The sequence below is a fragment of the Cydia amplana genome, chromosome 25 (assembly GCF_948474715.1).
Source record: "Cydia amplana chromosome 25, ilCydAmpl1.1, whole genome shotgun sequence".
In the NCBI taxonomy this organism is placed as follows: Eukaryota; Metazoa; Arthropoda; class Insecta; order Lepidoptera; family Tortricidae; genus Cydia; species Cydia amplana.
Genome location: NC_086093.1, coordinates 7,960,726 through 7,986,073, shown reverse-complemented (window position 1 = coordinate 7,986,073; position 25,348 = coordinate 7,960,726). Strand labels below are relative to the sequence as shown.

At 42.5% G+C, this 25,348-nt stretch overlaps 1 protein-coding gene across 1 annotated transcript in view; it reads right to left on the bottom strand.

Annotated features, from left to right (window-relative positions):
- LOC134659625 (U4/U6 small nuclear ribonucleoprotein Prp4) overlaps window positions 1-22,010 on the bottom strand; it is a 32,008-nt gene extending 9,998 nt beyond the window's left edge. The window contains exons 1-10 of the mRNA XM_063515308.1: window positions 21,795-22,010; window positions 20,757-20,866; window positions 19,288-19,382; window positions 17,451-17,609; window positions 15,234-15,339; window positions 9,043-9,113; window positions 7,440-7,569; window positions 6,582-6,709; window positions 5,565-5,695; window positions 2,547-2,631 (exon numbers count right to left, since the gene is read on the bottom strand). Coding sequence (XP_063371378.1) covers window positions 2,547-2,631; window positions 5,565-5,695; window positions 6,582-6,709; window positions 7,440-7,569; window positions 9,043-9,113; window positions 15,234-15,339; window positions 17,451-17,609; window positions 19,288-19,382; window positions 20,757-20,866; window positions 21,795-21,960 — 1,181 coding nt within the window. The 5' untranslated portion in view covers window positions 21,961-22,010. The remainder of the gene's footprint in view (window positions 1-2,546; window positions 2,632-5,564; window positions 5,696-6,581; window positions 6,710-7,439; window positions 7,570-9,042; window positions 9,114-15,233; window positions 15,340-17,450; window positions 17,610-19,287; window positions 19,383-20,756; window positions 20,867-21,794) is intronic.
- Window positions 22,011-25,348: the final 3,338 nt, after the last annotated feature.

Below are 25,348 nucleotides of genomic sequence, written 5' to 3'. Positions count from 1 at the left end.
TAATACCTTTAAACGAGCAATTCTTGTTTATTTATTTATTTATATATATTTCGGGGATCTCGGAATCGGCTCTAACGATTTCGATGAAATTTGCTATATGGGGGGTTTCGGGGGCGAAAAATCGATCTAGCTAAGTCTTGTCCCTGGGAAAACGCGCATTTTTGAGTTTTTATATGTTTTCCGTGCAAAGCTCGGTCTCCCAGATATTTATTTTATAAGTTGCAAAGAGAATAGAGTATATAGATAGTTATTGTCATAGTAAGCTTTGTAGTCACGGTAAATTTACTGCCATCTTTCGACAGATGTTTAAAACTTTTAGAACGCCATTTCACTTTGATCCTTATTCTTTCACTGATATGTGTTAAATTTGTTTAATTTCTGCAAGAAACGTCTGCAAACGATGCTATTAAGCTAATAATAAATTTAAAAGTGGAAAAAATACTTTAACCTCGTACCTAGGGCTTGCAATTCGAATATTCGAATTTGTCGAATATTCGACCTGTTTTGATATTCGAATATTCGGCCGCTCAGGTTTCGAATATTCGAATATTTTTTATTACTATAAAACAATCTATGTCATCCACTGTAGTTACAGTTTCTGTGTGTTTTACGGTATTTACAGTGAATGGGGAACGGTAGGTACCCAAATACGAAGGAAATAATATTTTTACTGTATTCCTCTCGATAGACTTCGTGAATACAGTGAAACCTAACTCAATTTAAAAGAAAACGAAATCAAAAAGTATGTTATTTTTACGGTGCGTAAGTTTTAAGTTAAAGGGTCATTCTGTTTATTCAGTACTAGCGTACGTTAAGCGAATTTTTGAAGTCTAAACCTTGCCACTTATCGCAATTCTCACATTTAATCATACCCAACCTGCCCAACTTGGTAATCTAACCATGCACCTTTAGCTGACGAATAATCCACCCAGTACTCAACTAACTTTTTCCCTTAAATATTCCAATATTATATAATTAGCCGACCATTAGGAGTAATAACTTGCCAAAACAAATAAAGTCAATAAAGATTCAAAATACAATGAAATTAAAGGCCTTTTTACAGGCCTATGAGTGATTTCAAGTTAATTTAAATCGGAAAATAATTACCTACTGAAAAAAATATCTTACATACCTAGGTGTTTGGATGGTTAAAGTTATATTATTTCACGCAACGACGCATTTATAATAAGTTTTATCTAGAAATATTAAATGTCTAATTTTGGCGTTTTACTTGTTTTTATAAATGTGGGCATCTTATAAATAGTAATAGTAGGATGATAAAATCTAGTCAATTAAGTGGATTTCTGTCAAATATCCTTAGTTTTAGCAATATGTGATAAAAGCTTTTGAATAAAACGATAATAAACCGATTTCTCGTTCCTTTTCTTATTTTTTATAATATTCGAATATTCGAATACGTCGTCAGAAAAAGTCGAATATTCGAATATTTGAAAGTTTCGAATATTTGCAAGCCCTACTCGTACCGTTAGCTTCACCCCCACCCCCCGGTACTTTTAGTATGTTGTTTAATACCATTCCCTACAACTATGCCAAAATACGCGACCACACATATTATATCCCCCGTTTTTCCTTCGTTTGGTGGCCTAAAAAGCGACTAGTAAAAATCAAATGATATTTCGTACATAAGTTTCGAATAACTCATTGGTACGAGCTGAGGTTTGAACCCGCGACCTCCGGATTGCAAGTCGCACTCTCTCACCGCTCTATTAGTGTAAAGCCTGAGTGGCCGCTCTTGTTGTGCGTGCAGCGGGGCGGGCGTGCGGCGTGCATGTTAAACAAATGCGCTCGTATAGGAGCGGCCTTAGTTAAAAATAATCGAGAGCGCACTATTCGCTAACAAACTGTCTACAGTTTGGCGAAACTTTTGTATACAAAAAAAAAAAAAAGTGCACGCTGCTCACATCACGCGTGAGCCCACAGCCACGCCGCACGCGTCGCCGAGCGAGCGTCCACTCAGGCCTTGAGCTTTGGATTCCTCCGAAAACGGTGCCGTCATATTACGGCCGCTATATAGCGTTGACTGACGTCACTAGAACGTTGTCTATGTAAACAAGATGGCGCGGTTTCCTAGACAGCGTTACGTTACGTTGATTGTCAACGTAACGTAAGATGACGGCCGTCATGACCTTGTCGATAGTTTCGTGAACGTTTTATTAGATAGCGGTGACGCCATTTTGAATAAATGACACGAGATTTGAATAAATGATTCCGTACCACGATTATTTTGCTCTTCTGATGATATTTCATCCTCCAAGTAAATTATAGATGATCAAGCAAATCTTGTCAGTAGGAAAAGGCGCGAAATTCAAATTTTCTATGGGACGTTATCCCATCGCGCCTACATTTTTCAAATTTGCCGCTTTGACCTTGGTGGATGACGGTGTGTTATGACGCCGTGGTACTTTCCACATGTCGCCACCGTAAAGACGGCCGTCTTTTGCTGCCGCTATATGACGGCCGTCATATGACGGCACCGTTTTCGGAGGAATCCAAAGCTTAACACTTATTTATTCTGTGTGCCTCACCCGGTGACCGCGAGGGACCCGTCACACTGGAAGGCGACGCTGTAGACCTCTTTGGCGTGACCTTCTTGATGTAGAACCTCCGTCGCTGAAAAAAAAAACTGTTAAGATCGGTTTTCCTAGGATAGCGGTGCCGTCATATAGCGGCCGTCTCCATACTAAATAATACGGCTAAATATGGATGTCGTAGTATTTGTATGGAGACGGCCGCTATATGACGGCACCGCTTTCGGAGGAAGCCAAAGCTTTAGAGCGCTTTCACGTTGCCCAATCAGGTATTAGCGCTGGCGGTACAACGCGAAATTCAGTAAAATTCTGCAAATGATGTTAAAGGTATGAAAATCGGTACGATTGATCTTTAGGACATTTGAAATAATTTGACCCGAAGCACCAACAATTAAAAAAAAAACGAGAGGAGTTATGACGCCATCTTTTTTTTGTATGGAATAAACAATTTTTTTTTAACCTGTCGAATCCCACGATATGACGTCACCCATAAGCGTTCTGGCTCATATATGAGCCACTGGGAGCTGACAGATACCTATCGTGTGTGGTATTAAACGAAAGGGCTTTCTGAGCCGATTCCAAAAATATATCACATCATTACATTTAAGTCATTTTTTTTATTATAATCAAAATAATTTTCAAAACATACCATACCAAGTTTGGGCTTCTCCAGATACAATACCGTTTAATATTTTTTTGTAAAATATACCTAATATCTTCTCTATCTATTAAAAAAAACCGCATCAAAATCCGTTGCGTAGTTTGAAAAACCTAAGCATACATACAGACAGACAGACAGCGGGAAGCGACCTTGTTTTATACTATAGCTGGTCAACCAAATCTTGTCAGTAAAAAAAGGCGCGAAATTCAAATTTTCTATGGGACGGTATCCCTTCGCGCCTACATTTTTCAAATTTACGCCTTCTACTGACAACATCTGCTTGACCATCTATATGTAGTGATTAAAATGTTACCTGTTTCCAGGTCCCACAGCCTCCAGCTGCTGTCGAAGACTGCCGCCGCCAGCATCCTGCCCGAAGGGTGGAACTCCACTCTGGAGACGCGGTGCGGACTGTGGCCAGGCAGAGACGCCATCGGTGAGTCGCTGGAACTACAAACTACAAATGTTACCTGTTTCCAGGTCCCACAGCCTCCAGCTGCTGTCGAAGACTGCCGCCGCCAGCATCCTGCCCGAAGGGTGGAACTCCACTCTGGAGACGCGGTGCGGACTGTGGCCAGGCAGAGACGCCATCGGTGAGTCGCTGGAACTACAAACTACAAATGTTACCTGTTTCCAGGTCCCACAGCCTCCAGCTGCTGTCGAAGACTGCCGCCGCCAGCATCCTGCCCGAAGGGTGGAACTCCACTCTGGAGACGCGGTGCGGACTGTGGCCAGGCAGAGACGCCATCGGTGAGTCGCTGGAACTACAAACTACAAATGTTACCTGTTTCCAGGTCCCACAGCCTCCAGCTGCTGTCGAAGACTGCCGCCGCCAGCATCCTGCCCGAAGGGTGGAACTCCACTCTGGAGACGCGGTGCGGACTGTGGCCAGGCAGAGACGCCATCGGTGAGTCGCTGGAACTACAAACTACAAATGTTACCTGTTTCCAGGTCCCACAGCCTCCAGCTGCTGTCGAAGACTGCCGCCGCCAGCATCCTGCCCGAAGGGTGGAACTCCACTCTGGAGACGCGGTGCGGACTGTGGCCAGGCAGAGACGCCATCGGTGAGTCGCTGGAACTACAAACTACAAATGTTACCTGTTTCCAGGTCCCACAGCCTCCAGCTGCTGTCGAAGACTGCCGCCGCCAGCATCCTGCCCGAAGGGTGGAACTCCACTCTGGAGACGCGGTGCGGACTGTGGCCAGGCAGAGACGCCATCGGTGAGTCGCTGGAACTACAAACTACAAATGTTACCTGTTTCCAGGTCCCACAGCCTCCAGCTGCTGTCGAAGACTGCCGCCGCCAGCATCCTGCCCGAAGGGTGGAACTCCACTCTGGAGACGCGGTGCGGACTGTGGCCAGGCAGAGACGCCATCGGTGAGTCGCTGGAACTACAAACTACAAATGTTACCTGTTTCCAGGTCCCACAGCCTCCAGCTGCTGTCGAAGACTGCCGCCGCCAGCATCCTGCCCGAAGGGTGGAACTCCACTCTGGAGACGCGGTGCGGACTGTGGCCAGGCAGAGACGCCATCGGTGAGTCGCTGGAACTACAAACTACAAATGTTACCTGTTTCCAGGTCCCACAGCCTCCAGCTGCTGTCGAAGACTGCCGCCGCCAGCATCCTGCCCGAAGGGTGGAACTCCACTCTGGAGACGCGGTGCGGACTGTGGCCAGGCAGAGACGCCATCGGTGAGTCGCTGGAACTACAAACTACAAATGTTACCTGTTTCCAGGTCCCACAGCCTCCAGCTGCTGTCGAAGACTGCCGCCGCCAGCATCCTGCCCGAAGGGTGGAACTCCACTCTGGAGACGCGGTGCGGACTGTGGCCAGGCAGAGACGCCATCGGTGAGTCGCTGGAACTACAAACTACAAATGTTACCTGTTTCCAGGTCCCACAGCCTCCAGCTGCTGTCGAAGACTGCCGCCGCCAGCATCCTGCCCGAAGGGTGGAACTCCACTCTGGAGACGCGGTGCGGACTGTGGCCAGGCAGAGACGCCATCGGTGAGTCGCTGGAACTACAAACTACAAATGTTACCTGTTTCCAGGTCCCACAGCCTCCAGCTGCTGTCGAAGACTGCCGCCGCCAGCATCCTGCCCGAAGGGTGGAACTCCACTCTGGAGACGCGGTGCGGACTGTGGCCAGGCAGAGACGCCATCGGTGAGTCGCTGGAACTACAAACTACAAATGTTACCTGTTTCCAGGTCCCACAGCCTCCAGCTGCTGTCGAAGACTGCCGCCGCCAGCATCCTGCCCGAAGGGTGGAACTCCACTCTGGAGACGCGGTGCGGACTGTGGCCAGGCAGAGACGCCATCGGTGAGTCGCTGGAACTACAAACTACAAATGTTACCTGTTTCCAGGTCCCACAGCCTCCAGCTGCTGTCGAAGACTGCCGCCGCCAGCATCCTGCCCGAAGGGTGGAACTCCACTCTGGAGACGCGGTGCGGACTGTGGCCAGGCAGAGACGCCATAGGCGAGTCGCTGGAATTACAAACAAACTATGTATATATGAGACTAAGCTTATTATCTTATAACTTTAAACGAGGAATTCTTGTATATTTATATATCGTCGCCTAGCTCCGATAGTACAAGCTTTGCTTAGTTTGGGGCTAGGTTGATTTGTGTAAGATGTCCCCTAATATTTATTTATTTATATGTAAATATATTTCGGGGATCTCGGGAACGGCCTTAACGATTTTCGGTTTTACGATTGGGGGTTTTCGGGGCGAAAAATCGATCTAGCTAGGTGTTATCTCTGGGAAAACGCGCGTTTTTGAGTTTTTATATCTTTTCCCAGCAAACCTCGGTCTCCCAGATATTTATTTACTTAAAAGAAATAAGTAAGCGTAGAGTGCTCACTCCATTCATCAGTTTTGTTACCAAAACGACTATTATTTTCGTAGTCGACATCTAGCGTCAAGCAGCGGAACTATCAGTACTGCTACTCGACACTAGATGTCACGAGTGTCGCGACTGACGAAAAGTGTGTTGCTCAACGATTTACAACTAATATTAGGAGTTGAAAATGGAGTTCCGGTTAGACTTTTAGTTAATCGCGACATATATTATTAGTTATTGTCAATAGTCCGACACGCAACACTCACAATATCCACGCACACATCCGAAGATAGATCCCTAGGCTTGGATTTAACTTATGGAGTCTATAAATGTGAGTTAATATGGGACATTATCTATGAAAAGGGACCTTATTGTCGATGGCGCTTACGCCGCTCAGCGTCGGGCGCGGCATTGTATTTATATCCGAGCATCGTTAACAAAGGCGTAAGCGCCATCGACAATAAGGTCCCTTTTCATAGATAACGTCACATATGTGTTCAAAACGCGAAGGTTTTAAATATTATATTACCTGCTAAAGTTCCATAAGTGGACGGTTCCGTCGTAAGCGCAGGACGCCATACTGCACACTTCAGATTTCTCCTCGCTCGAGCCACCTGTCTCCATGGGCTCACTCTCAGGGTCTGACTTTATTTTTAACTGTAAAACAATACATATAGTCTGTCAAGCCGGATATGTCAGTAGCAATGTATATCAAACTAAAGTATGGTCCCTAGAAACCATGAATCTAGTATTAAACTGGATTGGGCATGAGTGGTGGGGATAACTGACAGAACGGGATAGTCTTATGTATCTTTCAGTAAGAGTAGCAGCGAAAGCGCTATTATTGTTTGTCCTTGTCACAGTCTCACATTTTTTTTATTCCCCACCGTAAATTAGTATGTATTATGGTGGGCAACAAATAAATTCGACCAATCATAGCGTCGCATTGCCTATGTTTTGCCCCTCACGGAGGCACGCGTATACCACTTCTATAGGATGCTACCTTCTATGCTAGAAACGAACAAAAAGCAGCAATGTACATCGAACAACGATGAAATGTAAACAAAACAGTTCCACAGATTAGATATAAATAACAGGCGATTTTCAAACACTTCAAAAATGGTGTTGCTAACATAACCGAGTGAAGCGAGGATAACTGTGCAAGTACCTTGTCCTTGAAATGTTGGGGCATAGCGGCTGCAGGGTGGAAAGTGGCGCCGCTGACGTTACAGGTATGGCTTTCAGCACCGAGTGAAGCGAGGATAACTGTGCGAGTACCTTGTCCTTGAAATGTTGGGGCATAGCGGCTGCAGGGTGGAAAGTGGCGCCGCTAACGTTACAGGTGTGGCTTCAGCACCGAGTGAAGCGAGGATAACTGTGCGAGTACCTTGTCCTTGAAATGTTGTGGCATGGCGGCTGCAGGGTGGAAAGTGGCGCCGCTCACGTTGCAGGTGTGACCCTTCAGGACCTGGAGTTCTTGGCACTCGGGCACCGACCACACCTTGACGAGGCCTGACCTGGAAATAAATACGTAGTTTAATGAAAGAAAAGTCGGTTCAGCCAGCAAAGTTTTTGAAAAATCGAAACGCTTTTTAGTACAGAATAAATAATAGTACTAGGTACAGAAGGTTCACGCTTTAACAAAACGCGTCTATTACGACAGATATGACCGCTAGGTCACTAATAGGCCAATAGTTGCCTGAAAATAAAGTTTTTCATTTCATTTCATTTAAATGTCAAAATGAAATTATGGAGGTGTAACAGCTCTCCAAGCGTTAAAAGGAAATTATATGAAATAAGTGTTTCTTTTCAGGGGTCTAGCCAAGGTGGCAATCGTTAGCAGTAAACGAAACACTGTCGCTCTATCACTCTTCATATTAGTGCAATAGAGACAGCACCGAGTGAAGCGAGGATCCTTGTGGAAGTATCTTAGCGTTTCATTCCGTTTCTCTGCGAACGATTGTCATCTTAACACTGATTTAAACTTTCACGACCAAGACAACAAACAAGACCAAGTGCGGGTAGTTCGAAAAACTCGCGCGGTTAGACGATGCTGATGTCAACTTAAGCCAGTCTTCTCCGAGACCACGGGGACAACGCCGTCCTCGAAACGTCGGAGGTAAATCTTAAAACTTAGATACGCGATTAAGTCCCGTTGTATAATTTAATAATGTGATTGTCATCTTGGCTAGGAGTTTTAAGCTAACTATTTGTACTCACTTTGCTCGGTCCAGAGCGGTATCAGGTCAGCTTTCGCCGACGCCGAGCTCACGGAGATCTGCCTCCACTCTGTCCAACGATATTTAGGATGACCAACAGGACGGCGTCCCGTTGGTCGACCCAAGTAGGCCCTTTTGGCTGCCCGGTCTTGACCCGTGGCGTGCTCTTGTGTTGGAGGCCAAGACTCATTTTGGGTCATCGCGCCAGCCAAGTAAGTAAAGCTTTGGATTCCTCCGAAAACGGCGCCGTAATATGACGGCCGTCATATAGCGGCCGCAAAAGACGGCCGTCTTTACGGTGGCGACATGTGGAAAGTACCACGGCGTCATAACACACCGTCATCCACCAAGGTCAAAGCGGCAAATTTGAAAAATGTAGGCGCGAAGGGATAACGTCCCATAGAACATTTGAATTTCGCGCCTTTTCCTACTGACAAGATTTGCTTGATCATCTATAATTTACTTGGAGGATGAAATATCATCAAAAGAGGAAAATAATCGTAATACGGAATCATTTATTCAAATCTCGTGTCATTTATTCAAAATGGCGTCACCGCTATCTAATAAAACGTTCACGAAACTATCGACACCGTCATGACGGCCGTCATCTTACATTACGTTGACAATCAACGTAACGTAACGCTGTCTAGGAAACCGCGCCATCTTGTTTACATAGACAACGTTCTAGTGACGTCATTCAACGCTATATAGCGGCCGTCATATTACGGCACCGTTTTCGGAGGAATCCAAAGCTTAAGTATTTGTACTTACCAACTAGACGTTATTAACATCTGACTGTCCGAGCTGAACCGGCAAAAGCTTATGGGTCGCGTATCGCCGACCTACAACAAATACATTTACAATACAAACACATATACATTTATAGTTTGTCAACTGTTACAATACAATACAAATACTCTTTACAGTACATATGGTGCTACTTTCCCGAACTAGTGCGGGAAATAGCACTTTCCGTGCGTATGTCGAAAGTTTAAAGTGCCATATGTACTGTAAAACGTTGTACGATACACGTGCGAATAGGTAATTCGCAACTCGTGTCGATTTAAAACACTCCCTTCGGTCGTGTTTTAATTTATCGCCACTCGTTTCGAATTTCCTCTTTTCCGCACTTGTATCGTAAATAACTATTATTGCACACCTGATTACAGAAAACAAAACAAAGAATACAGAAGAGGTTAAACAACAGGCGGTCTTAACGTTAAAAAGCGATCTATTCCAGACAACCTTTAGGCAGCGGAAATTAATAAACTTATGCAGAGAGTACTAGCATCCAAAAGAAAAGGATGAGTATAGTTTTTTTGTTCTTATTTACTGACAATTTGGTTTGACCAATTATATATTCCACAGCGGTGCGCTAGACATGGGTAGTTCGCGAATGAACGATTCAAATGAAGTACTTCATTAGATGTAACTCACTCATTCACTAGTTCAGTTCAGATTCATTTAGTTCTGTACTTCAGCAGTTCAGTTTATCTATCTTTTCTTTTACTTGCTCACTCGCTCATAAAGTGACAAGGAGAGCGCATCGCATCCCGACGGCATAACCCCGAATAATCCCGAACGCGGCCGAAGCTTTTGGCGCGAACAGCCGTGAGCTGAGCGGCGTCAAAATCGGAAACACTCCTTGCACTTGCGCGAGAAAGTTATATTCCATTTCACTTAGGCCTTGGCTTGTACTCATAAACTTAACGATAGGAAATAACAAATAACTACGCAGCGTACATTGCTTGCTTATCACAATGAATGATTTTTTTACTGCGTGCAAGTGAGAGTTCACACTTTATAGGTAGTTTGGATATTGTTTCTAGGAATTGAATTAGCGCTAATATTTTAAATGAAATTGATCTATAAAAAAGTTGCATACACATTTTATAGTGTGCTTACCTCGTTCGCGTCTTTTCATGTAGACATGCATCGCAAAAATAAGGGAATCTAAAGCACATTTTTACGTACTTGAGACTCAAATAAGAAAAACGGGATATTTATGTACCAGAATTGCTAACTTTTGTATTGTCAACAGGAGTAACCTTTTTCAAAGATTTAATTGACCCACTCCACAATTCCACATTCCCTTTTCCAAGTGTACATTCTACAACCTTCGTTTCATTACTTCATATTTAGAATGAAATAATCTATCAAATTCTATATTTCACTCAATATATCCGCGAATGAGACATAGAAAACCAGTACTGTTGATATAGACGGATCTGTTGAGCCACTGAACTATACTGAACTAGTGAACTAAAAGAGTGAAGTACTTCACAGCGTACGAAAGATGCATATCAATTTTTTCTTTTCTGTGACACATTTTGCGCATGTTTACGGTGCGCTAAAATGAGTACACCGCTACCAAAAATTAATTAATTAAAAACACTGACTTAATATAAAAGAAAGAACTATTCTTTATACTATATCAAAGTAATTGTTTCAGTACTACAAGTATCTCTTTAATAAACTATGGGATTATACCGTTCGTTAGTTTGCGGTAAGCGCAGCGACATCTAGCGGCGAATTTGGAAACTAAATCTTAGATGTAACCATAGACAAATATAAGTAAAAAAAGAGGGGTAACTCCACACATCAGTTTTCTTACCCAAATGCGAGTTATTTCGTAGTCGATACCAAGCGTCAAGTAGCGGACATTATCAGTACTGCTAGTTGACAACAGATGTCGCGGCGAACGAAAACTCTAATGCTCGACAATTTTTAGCTAATATTATAACCGGAACTCTATTTTCAACTCCTTCTGCTAATATTAGTTGTAAATTGTTCTAGCAGTACATTTTTCGTAGTATCGGACAACGTTATAGTACAGGGTGTCGTAATAGCACCTAAAGCTTTGGTTTCCTCCGATAGCGGTGCCGTCATATAGCGGCCGTCTCCATACAAATACTACGACATCCATATTTAGCCGTATTATTTAGTATGGAGACGGCCGCTATATGACGGCACCGCTATCCTAGGAAAACCGATCCTAACCAGGTGGACTGTGAAGTATAATCCCATCAAAAACATTACATGTAAAAAGGTGCAAGTCTCGCAACGCTTCTACTACAAAAAAGTTTTGAGATGTAATGTGAAACCAAGTCGGTTATTTTAATCAGTGCCAGGGGGTGTTAAAACCGTATCAATAAGATATCTTTAATTTGTAATACGTATAATGACTTGGCCATCGCACGGCTGCATAATGACAAAAGGATCATCGTCACCTATTAAAAATAATTCTAATTGAACATAACGCTAGCGCTAATTGCAGTTTGAGCATTACACTTATATATACGAGTACGGTACGAGTAGAACATTATGTGCGATTGCCAAGTCTTCATACATAAGCAGGCGTGTCTCGCTTCGCGATTTCGTCGCTTAACTACATGTAGCTAAAAGTACATCCGTTCGGCCCCAATTTTGGGAAAAGCCATAAGCCGCGCGTGGCGCTGTCGCCACCTAGCGGCCATATCAGCTGATCGTAACAGACGCGTTTTGTTAGAGAGTGAGTCTTCTGTACTTAGTACTATTATTTATTCTGTGACATAAGACAGAAGTGCAAAAGCAAAGCACGCCGCCTTGAAAAAATTGCAGGAATAAAAATCACTATTATTTTTAAACACGTCTGCGTAAAACCCGTAAACACCATGTGTCATTATTATGGCAACACACCATTAGCCAGTTTGTGGTAAGCACACCGCCATCTAGCGGACATTGCGGACTTTACAGTACATATTGTCACAATTATATTTTACTAGCGACCCGCCCCGGCTTCGCACGGGTTAACAAATTATACATAAACCTTCCTCTTGAATCACTCTATCTATTAAAAAAACCCGCATCAAAATCCGCTGCGTAGTTTTAAAGATCTAAGCATACATACAGACAGACAGCGGGAAGCGACTTTGTTTTATACTATAGTTCGTTTTTTTTAGCATTAGAAATAAGGTAAACAATCTTTATGTGTCTTTTAATTGAATTTTAAAAATAAGTTACGGCAAATATGTAACAATTATGAATCTAATACGATCATTTATATTCTTCTGCTTTCATAAGTAATAGTTTTTGATTTTTAAAAAGCGTTTTTCAATTAAAAGACATGTCAAGATCGCTTACCTTCTTGCAAGTTCTTTCTAATGCTAAAAAAAACTATATGTAGTGAAGTATAGAGAATAAAACGCCATTTGACTTTGATTCTTAGGGCTCATGTAGACGGTGCGAGAGCTCGCATGCGAGTTTCATTACATTGCGTCATTTGATCGGTTGGCTGAATTGATGTAACCTCAATGGTCCGCAATGTAACTAAAATCGTATACGAGTTCGCGCGCCGTCTAAATAAGCCCTAATTATTTCACTGATATGTGTTAAATATCAAAAAGTGTCGCCATCTACTCGAGACTAGGCCAAAGCTTTGGCACCATCGCTCGAAAAGATTGCACCATACCTTTGGCCTAGTGTCGAGTAGATGGCGTCACTGTGTGATATTTAACTTGTATGTAACAAATTTAACACATGTCAGTGAAAGATTAAGGATCAAAATCAAATGGCGCTCAAAAAGTTGTGATTTTCTGTTGAAAGATGGCAGTAAATTTTCTGTGGCTACAGTAGTTCCCAATATGCCCATAATGGCCATTGGCCAGTCATGGCAAAACAAGGACCGTACAAAAACAAAAATGTAACACCTATATATATATATATATATATATATATATACGCTCGTTTGACGCAAATAAACATTCATTCATTCATTCAATTTACTTTGACAATCCGCCTCTATTTCAAAATTATCAAATTCTCTTAAGATCGGTTTTCCTAGGATAGCGGTGCCGTCATATAGCGGCCGTCTCCATACTAAATAATACGGCTAAATATGGATGTCGTAGTATTTGTATGTAAACGGTCGCTATATGACGGCACCGCTTAAGCTTTGGTTTCCTCCGAAAGCGGTGCCGTCATATAGCGGCCGTTTACATACCGCTTTCGGAGGAAACCAAAGCTTTAGCTCAAACGCAGCGCAATAACATATGAACTGCATACAAAAATAGGATTACATTAAAACGGATAGATCGGAATCTGACAAATGAGCAACTTGGTTGTATCTGCTACATTCTGAGGGGCGTAATCGTTCGCTAGTTTGTGGTTAGTACAGCGCCATCTAGCGAGACATGGTCACTAGTTACAGCGCCATCTAGTGAGATATTGGGATATTAGTTAGATAATGAGTGAATGAAAATTTATGTCTGTATCACATTAACCAATAATGGTGGCTATACTATGTCTAAAGGACCGTGTGTGGAGTACCTTTGGTTTCCTCCGATAGCGGTGCCGTCATATAGTGGCCGTCTCCATACAAATACGACGACATCCATATTTAGCCGTATTATTTAGTATGGAGACGGCCGCTATATGACGGCACCGCTATCCTAGGAAAACCGATCTTAACAAAACGCGTCTGTTACGATCAGGACAGATATGGCCGCTAGGTGGCGACAGCGCCACGCGCGGCTTATGGCTAGCCACCAAAATTGGTGTGGAACGGATGTACTTTTAGCTACCTGTAGCAAAGCGACGAAATCGCGGAGTGAGCAACGCCTGCCCCGACGTGATACCTACCTACATAGGGACAGACAGACAGCGGGAAGCGCCTCTGTTTTATACCAGGGATGTTGCGAACATCCGCATCCGCATCCGCGGAACTTCCGCATTATTTTCAACATCCGCATCTGCATCCGCATCCGCATAAAATCGATGCGGAGCTTATGCGGATGCGGATGTCGAACAAGTCGGTACAGGAACGTCTTAGCGGCGGCGTAAGTGCCGAAAAGTTGGCCAAGTTACTGTTTATTAAATATAACGCACCTATATTCTTGCTCAACTACTAAACGTTTCGTTTTTTTTTTTAATAAAAAAATACTACAAATTTAATATTTGACGTTTTCTAAGTACCTAATCTTGACATCCGCCCGCATCCCCGGATGTGAGCCTTTAAATATCCGCATCCGCGGATGTCAAAAAATCTGCATACGCAACATCCCTGCTACCTACATAGGGACAGACAGACAGCGGGAAGCTCTGTTTTATACTATGTAGTGATAGTACCTGACTGCAGTAGATACTACGTCTGTCTGTCTGTACGTATGCTTAGATCTTTAAAACTACGCAACGGATTATGATGTGTTTTTTTTAATAGATAGAGTGATTCAAGAGGAAGGTTTATGTATAATTTGTTAACCCGTGCGTAGCCGGGGCGGGTCGCTGGTATAGTATATGTCAGCGGTTCTCAATCTTTTTTTTTGACGGAACCCTTTTGGAAAGCGAAATACTTGATGGAACCTTACAATAAAACAATAGTTTTTAGAAGTGTATTTTTTTATTAATAAGCATAATAATTATGCTTAAATCTAAATCTAAATTATTCTAAATTCTTTCGGAACCCCTGCAGGGGTGTCGCGGAACCCTGAACACACTTTGAGAATGGCTGGTATATGTATAATAGTTATTTGTACAACAAGAGATCAAAGTTTGATATTTCTTCGAGTGCTTATTTTGAGTCCCGTGCAAGCGAAAGATTCTATAATAGATTCACGAGCGTAACGAGTGAATCTAATTTAGAATCTTGAGCGTAGTAAGGGACTCAAAAGCGCACGAGATGTAAATAACTTTGATCTCGTGTAGTTCACAAAACTTTTCACCTCAGCAGTGAGAACATATTAGAGAACCCGAAAAATGTATTCCTTCTTCATCACTTACCTATTCACTCATGTTTTCTTAAGATATACCAACAATTAAGTTTTCACCTCAGCAGCTCGAACAAGGGTACTTTGCTACTTAAAAACAGTGAGCAAAATCGCATTTTGCTCATTTTGTCTCACTCAGTGAGCAAAATGCGATATTGCTCACTGTTTTTAAGTAGCAAAGTACCCTTGTTCGAGCTGCTGAGGTGAAAACAATGTTACCTGGCTGCAGTAGATGGCGACGGCGGCGGCGCGGCGCTGCGCGTCCTGCTTGCCGGCCGCGCGCACGCTGCCCGCCAGCCGCAGCTCCGCCCGGGCCCGGTTCAACCTGGACCATAGAGAAAAAAATACATAGAGTGCTCACTCCATACATCAGTTTTAGTACCAAAAAGACTATTAGCATCTAGCATCGAGTAGCGGAACTATCAGTACTGCTACTTGACAATAGATGTAGCACCGACCGGAAAGTCTTATGCTGTTGAGATAAGACTTTCCGGTCGGTGCTACATCTATTGTCAAATAGCAGTACTGATAGTTCCGCTACTCGATGCTAGATGTAGATACTGAAATTAATAGTCTGAACTGATGTATGGAGTGAGCACTCTTGTCTTACTTATTTCTCTATGACAAGGGGGACATATACTAAGTAGACTTACATATACTGGATCAACCAAATCTTGTCAGTAGTAAAAGGCGGCAAATTTGAAAAATCGCGGGTTAGCAACACTGTGTTCGAATAATTCCAAAATCGCGTGTCATCTGTGTGTTATCTGTGGAATGTGGATCGTGAATGACAGCCATCATCTTATTGTTTACATTCTAAATCGTTTCTATTTCAAGAGAAATTTCCGCTGTCACCTTTAAATACCAAGATTATGCATGAGCTCAAGCAAAGCTAAGGTGCCTACAATGTACAATCATGCTCGTTGACGGTAAACATTACTAAAATTTGAGGTTATGATAATTCACTCGAACTGACGTATAAAGGGCGGAAAAATAAACACGTTTTGGTTCGATGTACATTGCTGCTTTTCTTAGCGCAATTCTGCTCTTTGAGTGTTACATGGTGTTACCCTACTTTAATTTGCAGTACATTGCTACTGACAAGATTTGCTTGACGCACTATACATACATACATACAGCTAACGGCCTCCGTAGCCTAGTCGAGTGACCCTGCCTACGAAGCTGGAGGTCCCGGGTTCGATTCCCGGTAAAGCTTTGGATTCCTCCGAAAGCGGTGCCGTCATATAGCGGCCGCTATATAGCGGTGAATGACGTCACTAGAACGTTGTCTATGTAAACAAGATGGCGCGGTTTCCTAGACGGCGGTGAGACGGCCGTCATGACGGTGTCGATAGTTTCGTGAACGTTTTATTAGATAGCGGTGACGCCATTTTGAATAAATGACACGAGATTTGAATAAATGATCTTCCGTACTACGATTATTTTCCTCTTCTGATGATATTTCATCCTCCAAGTAAATTATAGATGGTCAAGCAAATCTTGTCAGTAGAAAAAGGCGCGAAATTCAAATTTTCTATAGGACGATATCCCTTCGCGTCTACATTTTTCAAATTTGCCGCTTTGACCTTGGTGGCTGACGGTGTGTTATGACGCAGTGGTACTTTCCACATGTCGTCACCGTAAAGACGGCCGTCTTTTGCGGCCGCTATATGACGGCACCGCTTTCGGAGGAATCCAAAGCTTAAAGGCTAAGGGCATTTGTGTGTTCATCACAAATATTTGTTCCTCAATTATGGATGTTTTCTATGTATTTAAGTACTTATATGTATCTACAGGGTGGATTTTCTTTTTGGGTCAGTGAGGGCAGCTACCAGATCCCGTGCTGCTACGAGAAAACGGTCTTAGAAGACCTTCCCTCGATTTCAAATTAATGAAGATTGGCTTTTACAGATTCTGGAAAAAACATACAGGGTGCGAGAAAAAGGTCATTTTTGCCAAACTTTTGTTTTGATGCCAATCGATCCCATTCCTATTGAGGATCAAAAGCTTGTATGGAACCTAAAAAAAAAATTCGGCTAGAAAAGCCACAAATCGAGGAAAATTTGTATGAAAATGAAAACTTTAATTTTTCACATGCTATTTTTGTATGCCAATGGATTCCATTCCTATCCAGTATCAATAGTTTCCTAGGGGTCAAGTTACGGTAATGTACTAAAATGCCACAAATTCTGCTTACCATCAGGCGGGCCGTATGCTTGTTTGCCACCGACGTGGCATTTAAAAAAATAATATATACCCGGAGCGTCTAAAATGCCCAAAAATATCTGAACACGCGCTTTCACAAAAGCGTCTTGTTCCGATATTTGTGAGCACCTTGGTCGCTCCGACATATCTGACGGGGACCGTCTATTCACGTTCAAGAATCTGCCTACTACTAGCGCCATCTAGCGATATATTTATGAACTATAAACTTACCTTGCTTTTGCTCTCGGCAGCGAGTATTTAGCGATCCAGAGTCTAGCTTCCCGTAACTCTTTAGGACCCTCGTGGTACCAGGTCCCTTCGCGTCCTCTGTCTCGCTCTATCCTAGCTTCCTCCTCTTCTAACTTCTTGTGGATCGCGTCTTCGCCCAGGCTGGAATAGTCAGCTTTATATGTTACAATGGGCAAAGACATATGTAACTCCATATAAGACATAGAGAAAAAAAATAGAGTGCTCACTCCATAAATCAGTTTTGGTACCAAAAAGACTATTGTTTTCATAGTCGACATCTAGCATCGAGTAGCGGAATTATCAGTATTCAGTACTGCTACTTGGCAATAGATGTAGCACCGACCGGAAAGTCTTATGTTGTAGAGCATTAGACTTTCCGGTCGGTGCTACATCTATTGTAATGGAATGAAATGTATTGTATTGGAATGGAATTCCTTGCCGGCGTCTATATTTCCGAGCTCATATAACCCGGCAAACTTCAAATCAAGAGTGAACAGGCACCTTCTGGGCGCATTGGGGGGAATCCACAGACAGGACATCCTCTAGACTGAGCATAGTAACGCTGCCCCCTCTGCCACTTATACGGTAGTTTTACTCCATCTTCGAGTCAGTCCCGTGCCGTGATTGGTCCGTGTCTTTGAACGGACCAATCACGGCACGGGACTCGCTCGCCTCGTCCCCCCGTATTTTTGGCAGCATCGGTTTCATGAAATAATTGCTCTAAACTCAGTCTAGAGGATTCCTAGTCTATGGGGGAATCACACCAGCCCCATTAATACCAATGGTAGGCACCGTTTCCTACGCCTGTTCTGATGCGGTTAAATTGGCTCCATACCCGCCGCTGTTTATCGAAGCCAGGTGGACGTGCTTTTGGGTCGAGTGTGAAAAGTTGTTAACCCTTAAGTGCCACTTGCACCATTCCACTAACCCAGGGTTAACCGGTTAAACCTGGAGTTACTACGGTTTCCAGTACAATTTGGCACTTGGTTAACGCTTTAACCGCTTAACCCCGGGTTAGTGAAATGGTGCAAGTGACCCTAAGTTGTTGGGCACTCCACTCGGTCATCCATGAGTCGTGTATGTCCCACTCGTAGTAAATATGCACCAGGGATGTTGCGAATATCCGCATCCGCAACCGCGGAACTTCCGCATTATTTTCAACATCCGCATCCGCATCCGCATAAAATCGATGCGGATTTAATGCGGATGCGGATGTGGAACAGGTCGGTACAGGAACGTCTTAGCATCGGCGTAAGTGCTAGACTGCTAGGTAATTTAGTCATTAACCAAAAAAACCTATTAGAAATGAGCAGTCAAGCGTGAGTGGGAGTTAATGTACGGAACTCTTGGAACAAGAGTCCGACTCGCACTTGGCCGGTTTTTTGAAATAAAAATTACTAAAATGTAATATTTGACGTTTTTTATGGTACTATCTTGACATCCGCATCCGCGGATGTGAGCCTTTAAAAATCCGCATCCGCATCCGCATCCGCGGATGTCAAAAAATCGGCATCCGCAACATCCCTGATATGCACCATCCCAAGAGGTTACGAGAATTACGACGATGACGAGACCACAGAATAAATAATAGTACTAAGTACAGAAGACTCACTCTCTAACAAAACACACGATCAGCACAGATATGGCCGCTAGGTGGCGACAGCGCCACGCGCGGCTTATGGCTTTCCCCAAAATTAGGGCCGAACGGATGTACTTTTAGCTACCTGTAGCAAAGCGACGAAATCGCAGAGTGAGACACGCCTGACGAGACGTACAGATGATACAGAAAATACAGAACGATAAAAAAAAGATAACTCACTAGCTAAGCAGATCGCGGAGGCGCACGCGCCGCTCGGCGGGCCCCTCGCCGAACAGGCACACCGGCTCTCCCAACTGACGGAGACTCCTGCGCACCTGAAATATTAATTTTATTTTTATTTTATTTATTAGGCACACAAAACAGATAACATTTGTTACATGAAATAATTATTTTCAGTACAGGTTTTGGTTGGGAATGCCATCCAAAGCATGTATGCACATCATGAAAACATATTGGAGCGAAAACTACAACTATGCTAAGGCTACAGCTAACTAACTTAATTACACAGTAAAGCAATTTTTGACATTTTTTAATTGAATTTAACTTATAATAAATACCAAATAAAATATATTTAGCGCCACCAGGCGTGGCTCACTCCGCGATTTCGTCGCTTTGCTACAGGTAGCTAAAAGTACATCCGTTCCACACCAATTTTGGTGGCTAGCCATAAGCCGCGCGTGGCGCTGGCGCCACCTAGCGACCATATCTGTCCTGATCGTAACAGACGCGTTTTGTTAGGGAGCGAGTCTTCTGTACCTACCTATAGTACTATTATTTATTCTGTGGCGCCACTTGCACCATTCCACTAACGCGGGGTTAACCGGTTAAACCTGGAGTTACCAGTACAATTTGACACTGAGTTAAGGCTTCGTCACACAGGCGCGTATACCGGGCGTAGCGTGAGCGGGGCGTTAGCGTTTTATACGTATAAGCGGCGCGCCCCGCTCACGTGCCGCCCAGAAAACGCGCCTGTGTGAGGAAGCCTTTAATGCTTTAACCGCTTAACCCTAGGTTAGTGGGATGGTGCATTTGCAAGTGGCCCTAAGTGTACTAACTAGTTAAATCTGCTCTTTATAAAACGTCAAAATTATTATCAAGGAAATAAAAACGCATTATGTAATATCACAATACGATTAAATGAGTTTATATTGATATTTAACAGTAGTTTATGTGACTGTTATATAATGAAAGGCATAATAATACGAATATGTTTATGAAATGAAATAAACCCGGGTATAGGGTATTTGCCTGTATTTAAAATAAATTATTTTACACCATGCATGAAATAAAGCACCAGAAGATCAATAGAGAAACGTAGACAGCAGTTATCTTTAGGCACAATTAGGCACAAGAGTAGATTATTTGATCGTGACGTCACATGCTAGTAAATGCTAGTAGTCTCTCTAATCTTTTTGACAGTTTGAAAAACGACACTGATTTGACTTGTAGCCAAATACCTTAATCTGTATAACAGACAATGTACACTAAACCAGGCGTGGCTCCGCGATTTCGTCGCGTCGCTACAATTTGGTATCAAGCTATAGTATTTGCCGCGCACCGCTACGGAACGCACGCCTGCTCACGCCATCTAGCGGTGATATCTGTCGTGATAGACGCGTTTTGTTAGTGAGTGAACCTTCTGTACCTAGTACTATTATTTATTATATTTATTCTGTGACTAAACTAACCTCATCATCATCCGTGGACACGTTCAGCTGGCGCGCCTTCCGTCTGCGCTCAAACTCCTCCAGCAAAGCCTTCTTGTCTTTAGACATCTCGTCCTCCAGATCCATGTATTCTGGAAATTGTACATAAATATCAGTGGATTGTCTGTATATACGTCTGCTACACGATGCTTCTCGCTCTGCCATGATGTTGCCCTCTCTGGATTAATAATGACGCTCTAGATTTTCCGCTGTCTGTCCTTATGTATGCTTAGATATTTAAAACTACGCAACGGATTTTGATGCAGTTTTTTTTAATAGATAAAGTGATACAAGAGGAAGGTTTATGTATAATTTGCTAACCCGTGCGAAGCCGGGGTGGGTCACTAGTATACTATATATTTAAAAAAACTAAATTTCTTGTGATGTAATGGACAACCCCATACATAGATTTAAAACAATATTACTGTATTCAGGAATTAATCGAGAAGTATATCTTATACCTTTAAAGGAGCAATTCTTGTATGAATAGCCGGAAATGGCTCAATTTCGATGAAATTTGCTATGAGGGTTTTGGGGAGTAGAAAATCCATCAATTTAGGTCTTATTTCTGGGAAAACGCGCATTTTTGAGTTTTTATATGTTTTCCGAGCAAAGCTCAGTCTCCCAGATATTTTATATATTATTTAAGTTTAGAGTTATAAGTTTATGCCGCTGTACTGTATCATGCGAGGTTCATTTAAATATTTTAAATGTATCACATTTAACCATACTCATATTTAGTTTGAGTATGAGGCAGTGGAGCAGTCCAAATTTATGTTAGCATTGGTGCAGAACACATCATAGCAGGGCTATAACCGAGAAAATCGAAGTTCGCAAATTGCGGGCATGGTGCTCTGTCACTCTAATTACGCCTTCATTGGAATAGAAGAGAAAGATCCCCGCAATTTGCGATTTTCGCGGTAGGCCCTCAGGCTGCCCTAACGTGAGTCCATGGCCTACACTAACCGCCTAAAATGAGTATGTATTAAAATCACATGAACTTACAACACCGGTACTCACCATTCGCAACCTGGATGTCTCCCAAGTCTTTTCCTCCTGTATCTTCCACGCCTTCCTTGGCCGCGGCAGCCAGGGCTGCAAGCCGCGCCTTTTCCTGCTCTTCCAGTGATCCATAGTGGACCTGTTTACTTCGCTTCACTAAAATTACATCTTCATCGTCAGACATTTTGAGGTTATGTTTGTGCGCTGAAAACGCTGATGATTTCAGTTAGATCAAGAAATAGGTTGTGTTCTAAATTGTTTTTACGACAGTGTCAATAAATAACAATTAATTCACGTTCACAACTAATTAGTTAATACAATAGCATAAACCAAAACTTGCCCAAAGTTGGCAAATTGTTATGTCTACACCCACAGATAAGATAATTTAGTGACGTACATTCGTTTATTTTCTGTAATCGATTCCTCGATTGGTCGAAGTAATTCTATAGCCCAAGCGTCAGCGTCAATAGATTTTGTTTAACCTTTTCGTAGCGATGGGCGAGTCGAGTTATCTGATTCGAATAATTCGAATCAGCCTACAGATGAGTTAATTCGAATCAAGACTATTGGCAATTCGAATCAACTCGACCACTAGCTAACTCGGCGAATGATTCGCCAACTCGCCGAGCCGAGTCAACGCTATCATACTGCTACTAAGGCCATTCAAAAATAAACCTTAATACCGTAGCCCGAAGGCTCTTTTTACAACAACTGCCGCTCGATTCGCGGTCTCAACTCGAGTTGGTACTATGACCATTCAAAAATAAACCTTAATTCCCTGACCCGAAGGTTCTTTTTACAACAACTGCAGCTTGATTCGCCATCCCAAGTATCCCAACTCGAGTTCACTGCTAGTATGGCCATTCAAAAATAAACCTTAATTCCGTGCCCTGAAGGTTCTTTTTACAACAACTGCCGCGTAACTCGCCGTCTCAACTCGCTCCGCGCCTGTGACCTTGTCGCGAACCGTCGAGTCGAGTCAACTCGATTTTGAATTCGAATCAACGGCCGAATCAATTCGAATTGAAAAAAGTGGACTCGTCACATCGCTACGCCGTGTCAAACACAAAAGCTGTCACGCAGACGCCACGCACACGTCACCGAAGTGTCAAAACTGAAATTGAACTTTATGCATATGCACGTAGGTCGATGTTGCTCTGTGGTCTGTGACCGATTAAACGATATTTGGCGTTGAACCTACGGCGCTGAGAGGTTACCGCGAAAACCGAAAATCGCAAATTGCGGGCATTTTTCTCTGTCACTCCAATTACGCCTTCATTGGATTAAAAGAGAAAGATCCCCGCAATTTGCGAATTTCGGTTTTCGCGGTAGCCCCTCTGATATTTCGGTCATTGGCGTCCAATGTGCGTCCAATAGGTTAAATGCCACCGAAAACTGATACCCATGAACAAAGAGTAAAGTAAGTAGGGTCATTGTGCTAGTTTCCGTCCATGCTCTAGTTTTCGTCTACATGACAGATTAGCAAATAACATATTTGATATTTAATTTACTACTTGCCAAATACGTTTTTTATGTAGATAGATATATTGTCTCGACATTAAGGATTGTATGAAGTCCAAATTTGTGCAGCAATGTAGATTTATATTCAATTTCGTCAAGTGGACGAAAACTAGAGCTGGACGAAAACTAACGCACCTACTATATACTTCGTTTTTTTTAGGATTAGAAATTTGGTAAACAATCTTGATGTGTCTTTTAATTGAAGAACACTTTTTAAAAATCAATAACTATTACTTATGAAAGCAGAAGACTATAAAAGATCGTATTAGATTCATAATTGTTACATATTTATTGTAACTTATTTTTAAAATGTGTTTTTCAAATAAAAGACACGTCAAGATTGTTTACCAAATTTCTAATCCTAAAAAAAACGAAGTATAGGTAAAGAGAGCCCTCTTGAAGCATTTTATGGAAACTCATTTGAAAGAGCCATCTCTGATTCTCCGCCGATACTAAGTATGTTTGTGTGCGTGCACAACTACATATGCATCCATACCAGGGATGTTGCGAACATCCGCATCCGCATCCGCAACCGCGGAACTTCCGCATTATTTTCAACATCCGCATCCGCATCCGCATAAAATCGATGCGGAGCTTATGCGGATGCGGATGTCGAACGTCGTAGGTACAGGAACGTCTTAGCGGCGGCGACAAGAGTGCTCACTCCATACATCAGTTAGACTATTAATTTCAGTGTCTACATCTAGCATCGAGTAGCGGAACTATCAGTACTGCTACTTGACAATACATGTAGCACCGACCGGAAAGTCTTACTTATCTCAACAGCATAAGACTTTCCGGTCGGTGCTACATCTATTATCAAGTAGCAGTACTGAGAGTTCCGCTACTCGATGCTAGATGCTAATAGTCTTTTTGGTACTAAAACTGATGTATGGAGTGAGAAATCTATGTATTTTTCTCTCTGATAGTAGTCTGTTCGGAAAGAGAAGAGTCGTGGAATGTATTGGGCCCCATACATTCCGCGACTCTTCTCTTTCCGCACAGACTCCTCTCTATTCACTCTATTCTATTCTATTCTATTCTGTTTATATAACGCACCTATATTCTTGTTCAAATACTAAACGTTTCGTTTTTTTTAAATAAATAAAAAAACTTAAAATTTAATATTTGACGTTTTCTAAGTACCTAATCTTGACATCCGCATCCGCATCCGCGGATGTGAGCCTTTAAAAATCCGCATCCGCATCCGCATCCGCGGATGTCAAAAAATCGGCATCCGCAACATCCCTGATCCATACGTGTACTTTCGTTCCACATAATATTAGGTCTACTCGGGCGGTTTACAAGTCCATTTTTTGTTTGGTTTCTTGTAACAAAAACCTTTAATTATTTACAAGAAATCAAACAAAAAATGTACTTGTAAACCGCCCAAGTAGACCTAACATTATGTGGAAAAGGTTAATGTTATCAATAATGGAATAAATAAAAAAACAGAATATTAAATTCAATATGTTTATTGCATACATGTTTTACATCACATTATCGCTAGGAAAGTACAATTTTAGGTAAACAATAGAAAAGAAAGCGAGTGTGGTGAAAAAGCATTCACACACAAGAAAATACATGTTAATAAGAAAATATGAATAATTTACTACGCACAATACAAGCACATAGTCTAGGCATTGTAGCAGATTTATCGATAGTGGTGTGCCTTATCAAAAGTAGGTACTTATTAGATACCTACCACGAAATAAATTTACTCTAAAATAGCGTCCATATTGCACAAAATAACACAGAACTCAACGCACTTTCTGGAGGTTTTCACAACAGGGCATGGCAGGGCAGGGCATGCATGTGTTTTCATTCGGGCTATAATCTAATTTCCTCCAGCACCATAACCAAACCATAACGAAGAAAATGGCTCAACCATCACTAAAATATTTTTAATTTACGCTCTTCCAGTGACAGCTAAAAAATTGCATGTCTTGGCCATATACCTAGTATTATATACTTAGATGAGCTATACGCGTGCGCCCGTAAGGGACAGAACATACGTGATGCGACCAAATTAAAAACACTTTTTGACGTTC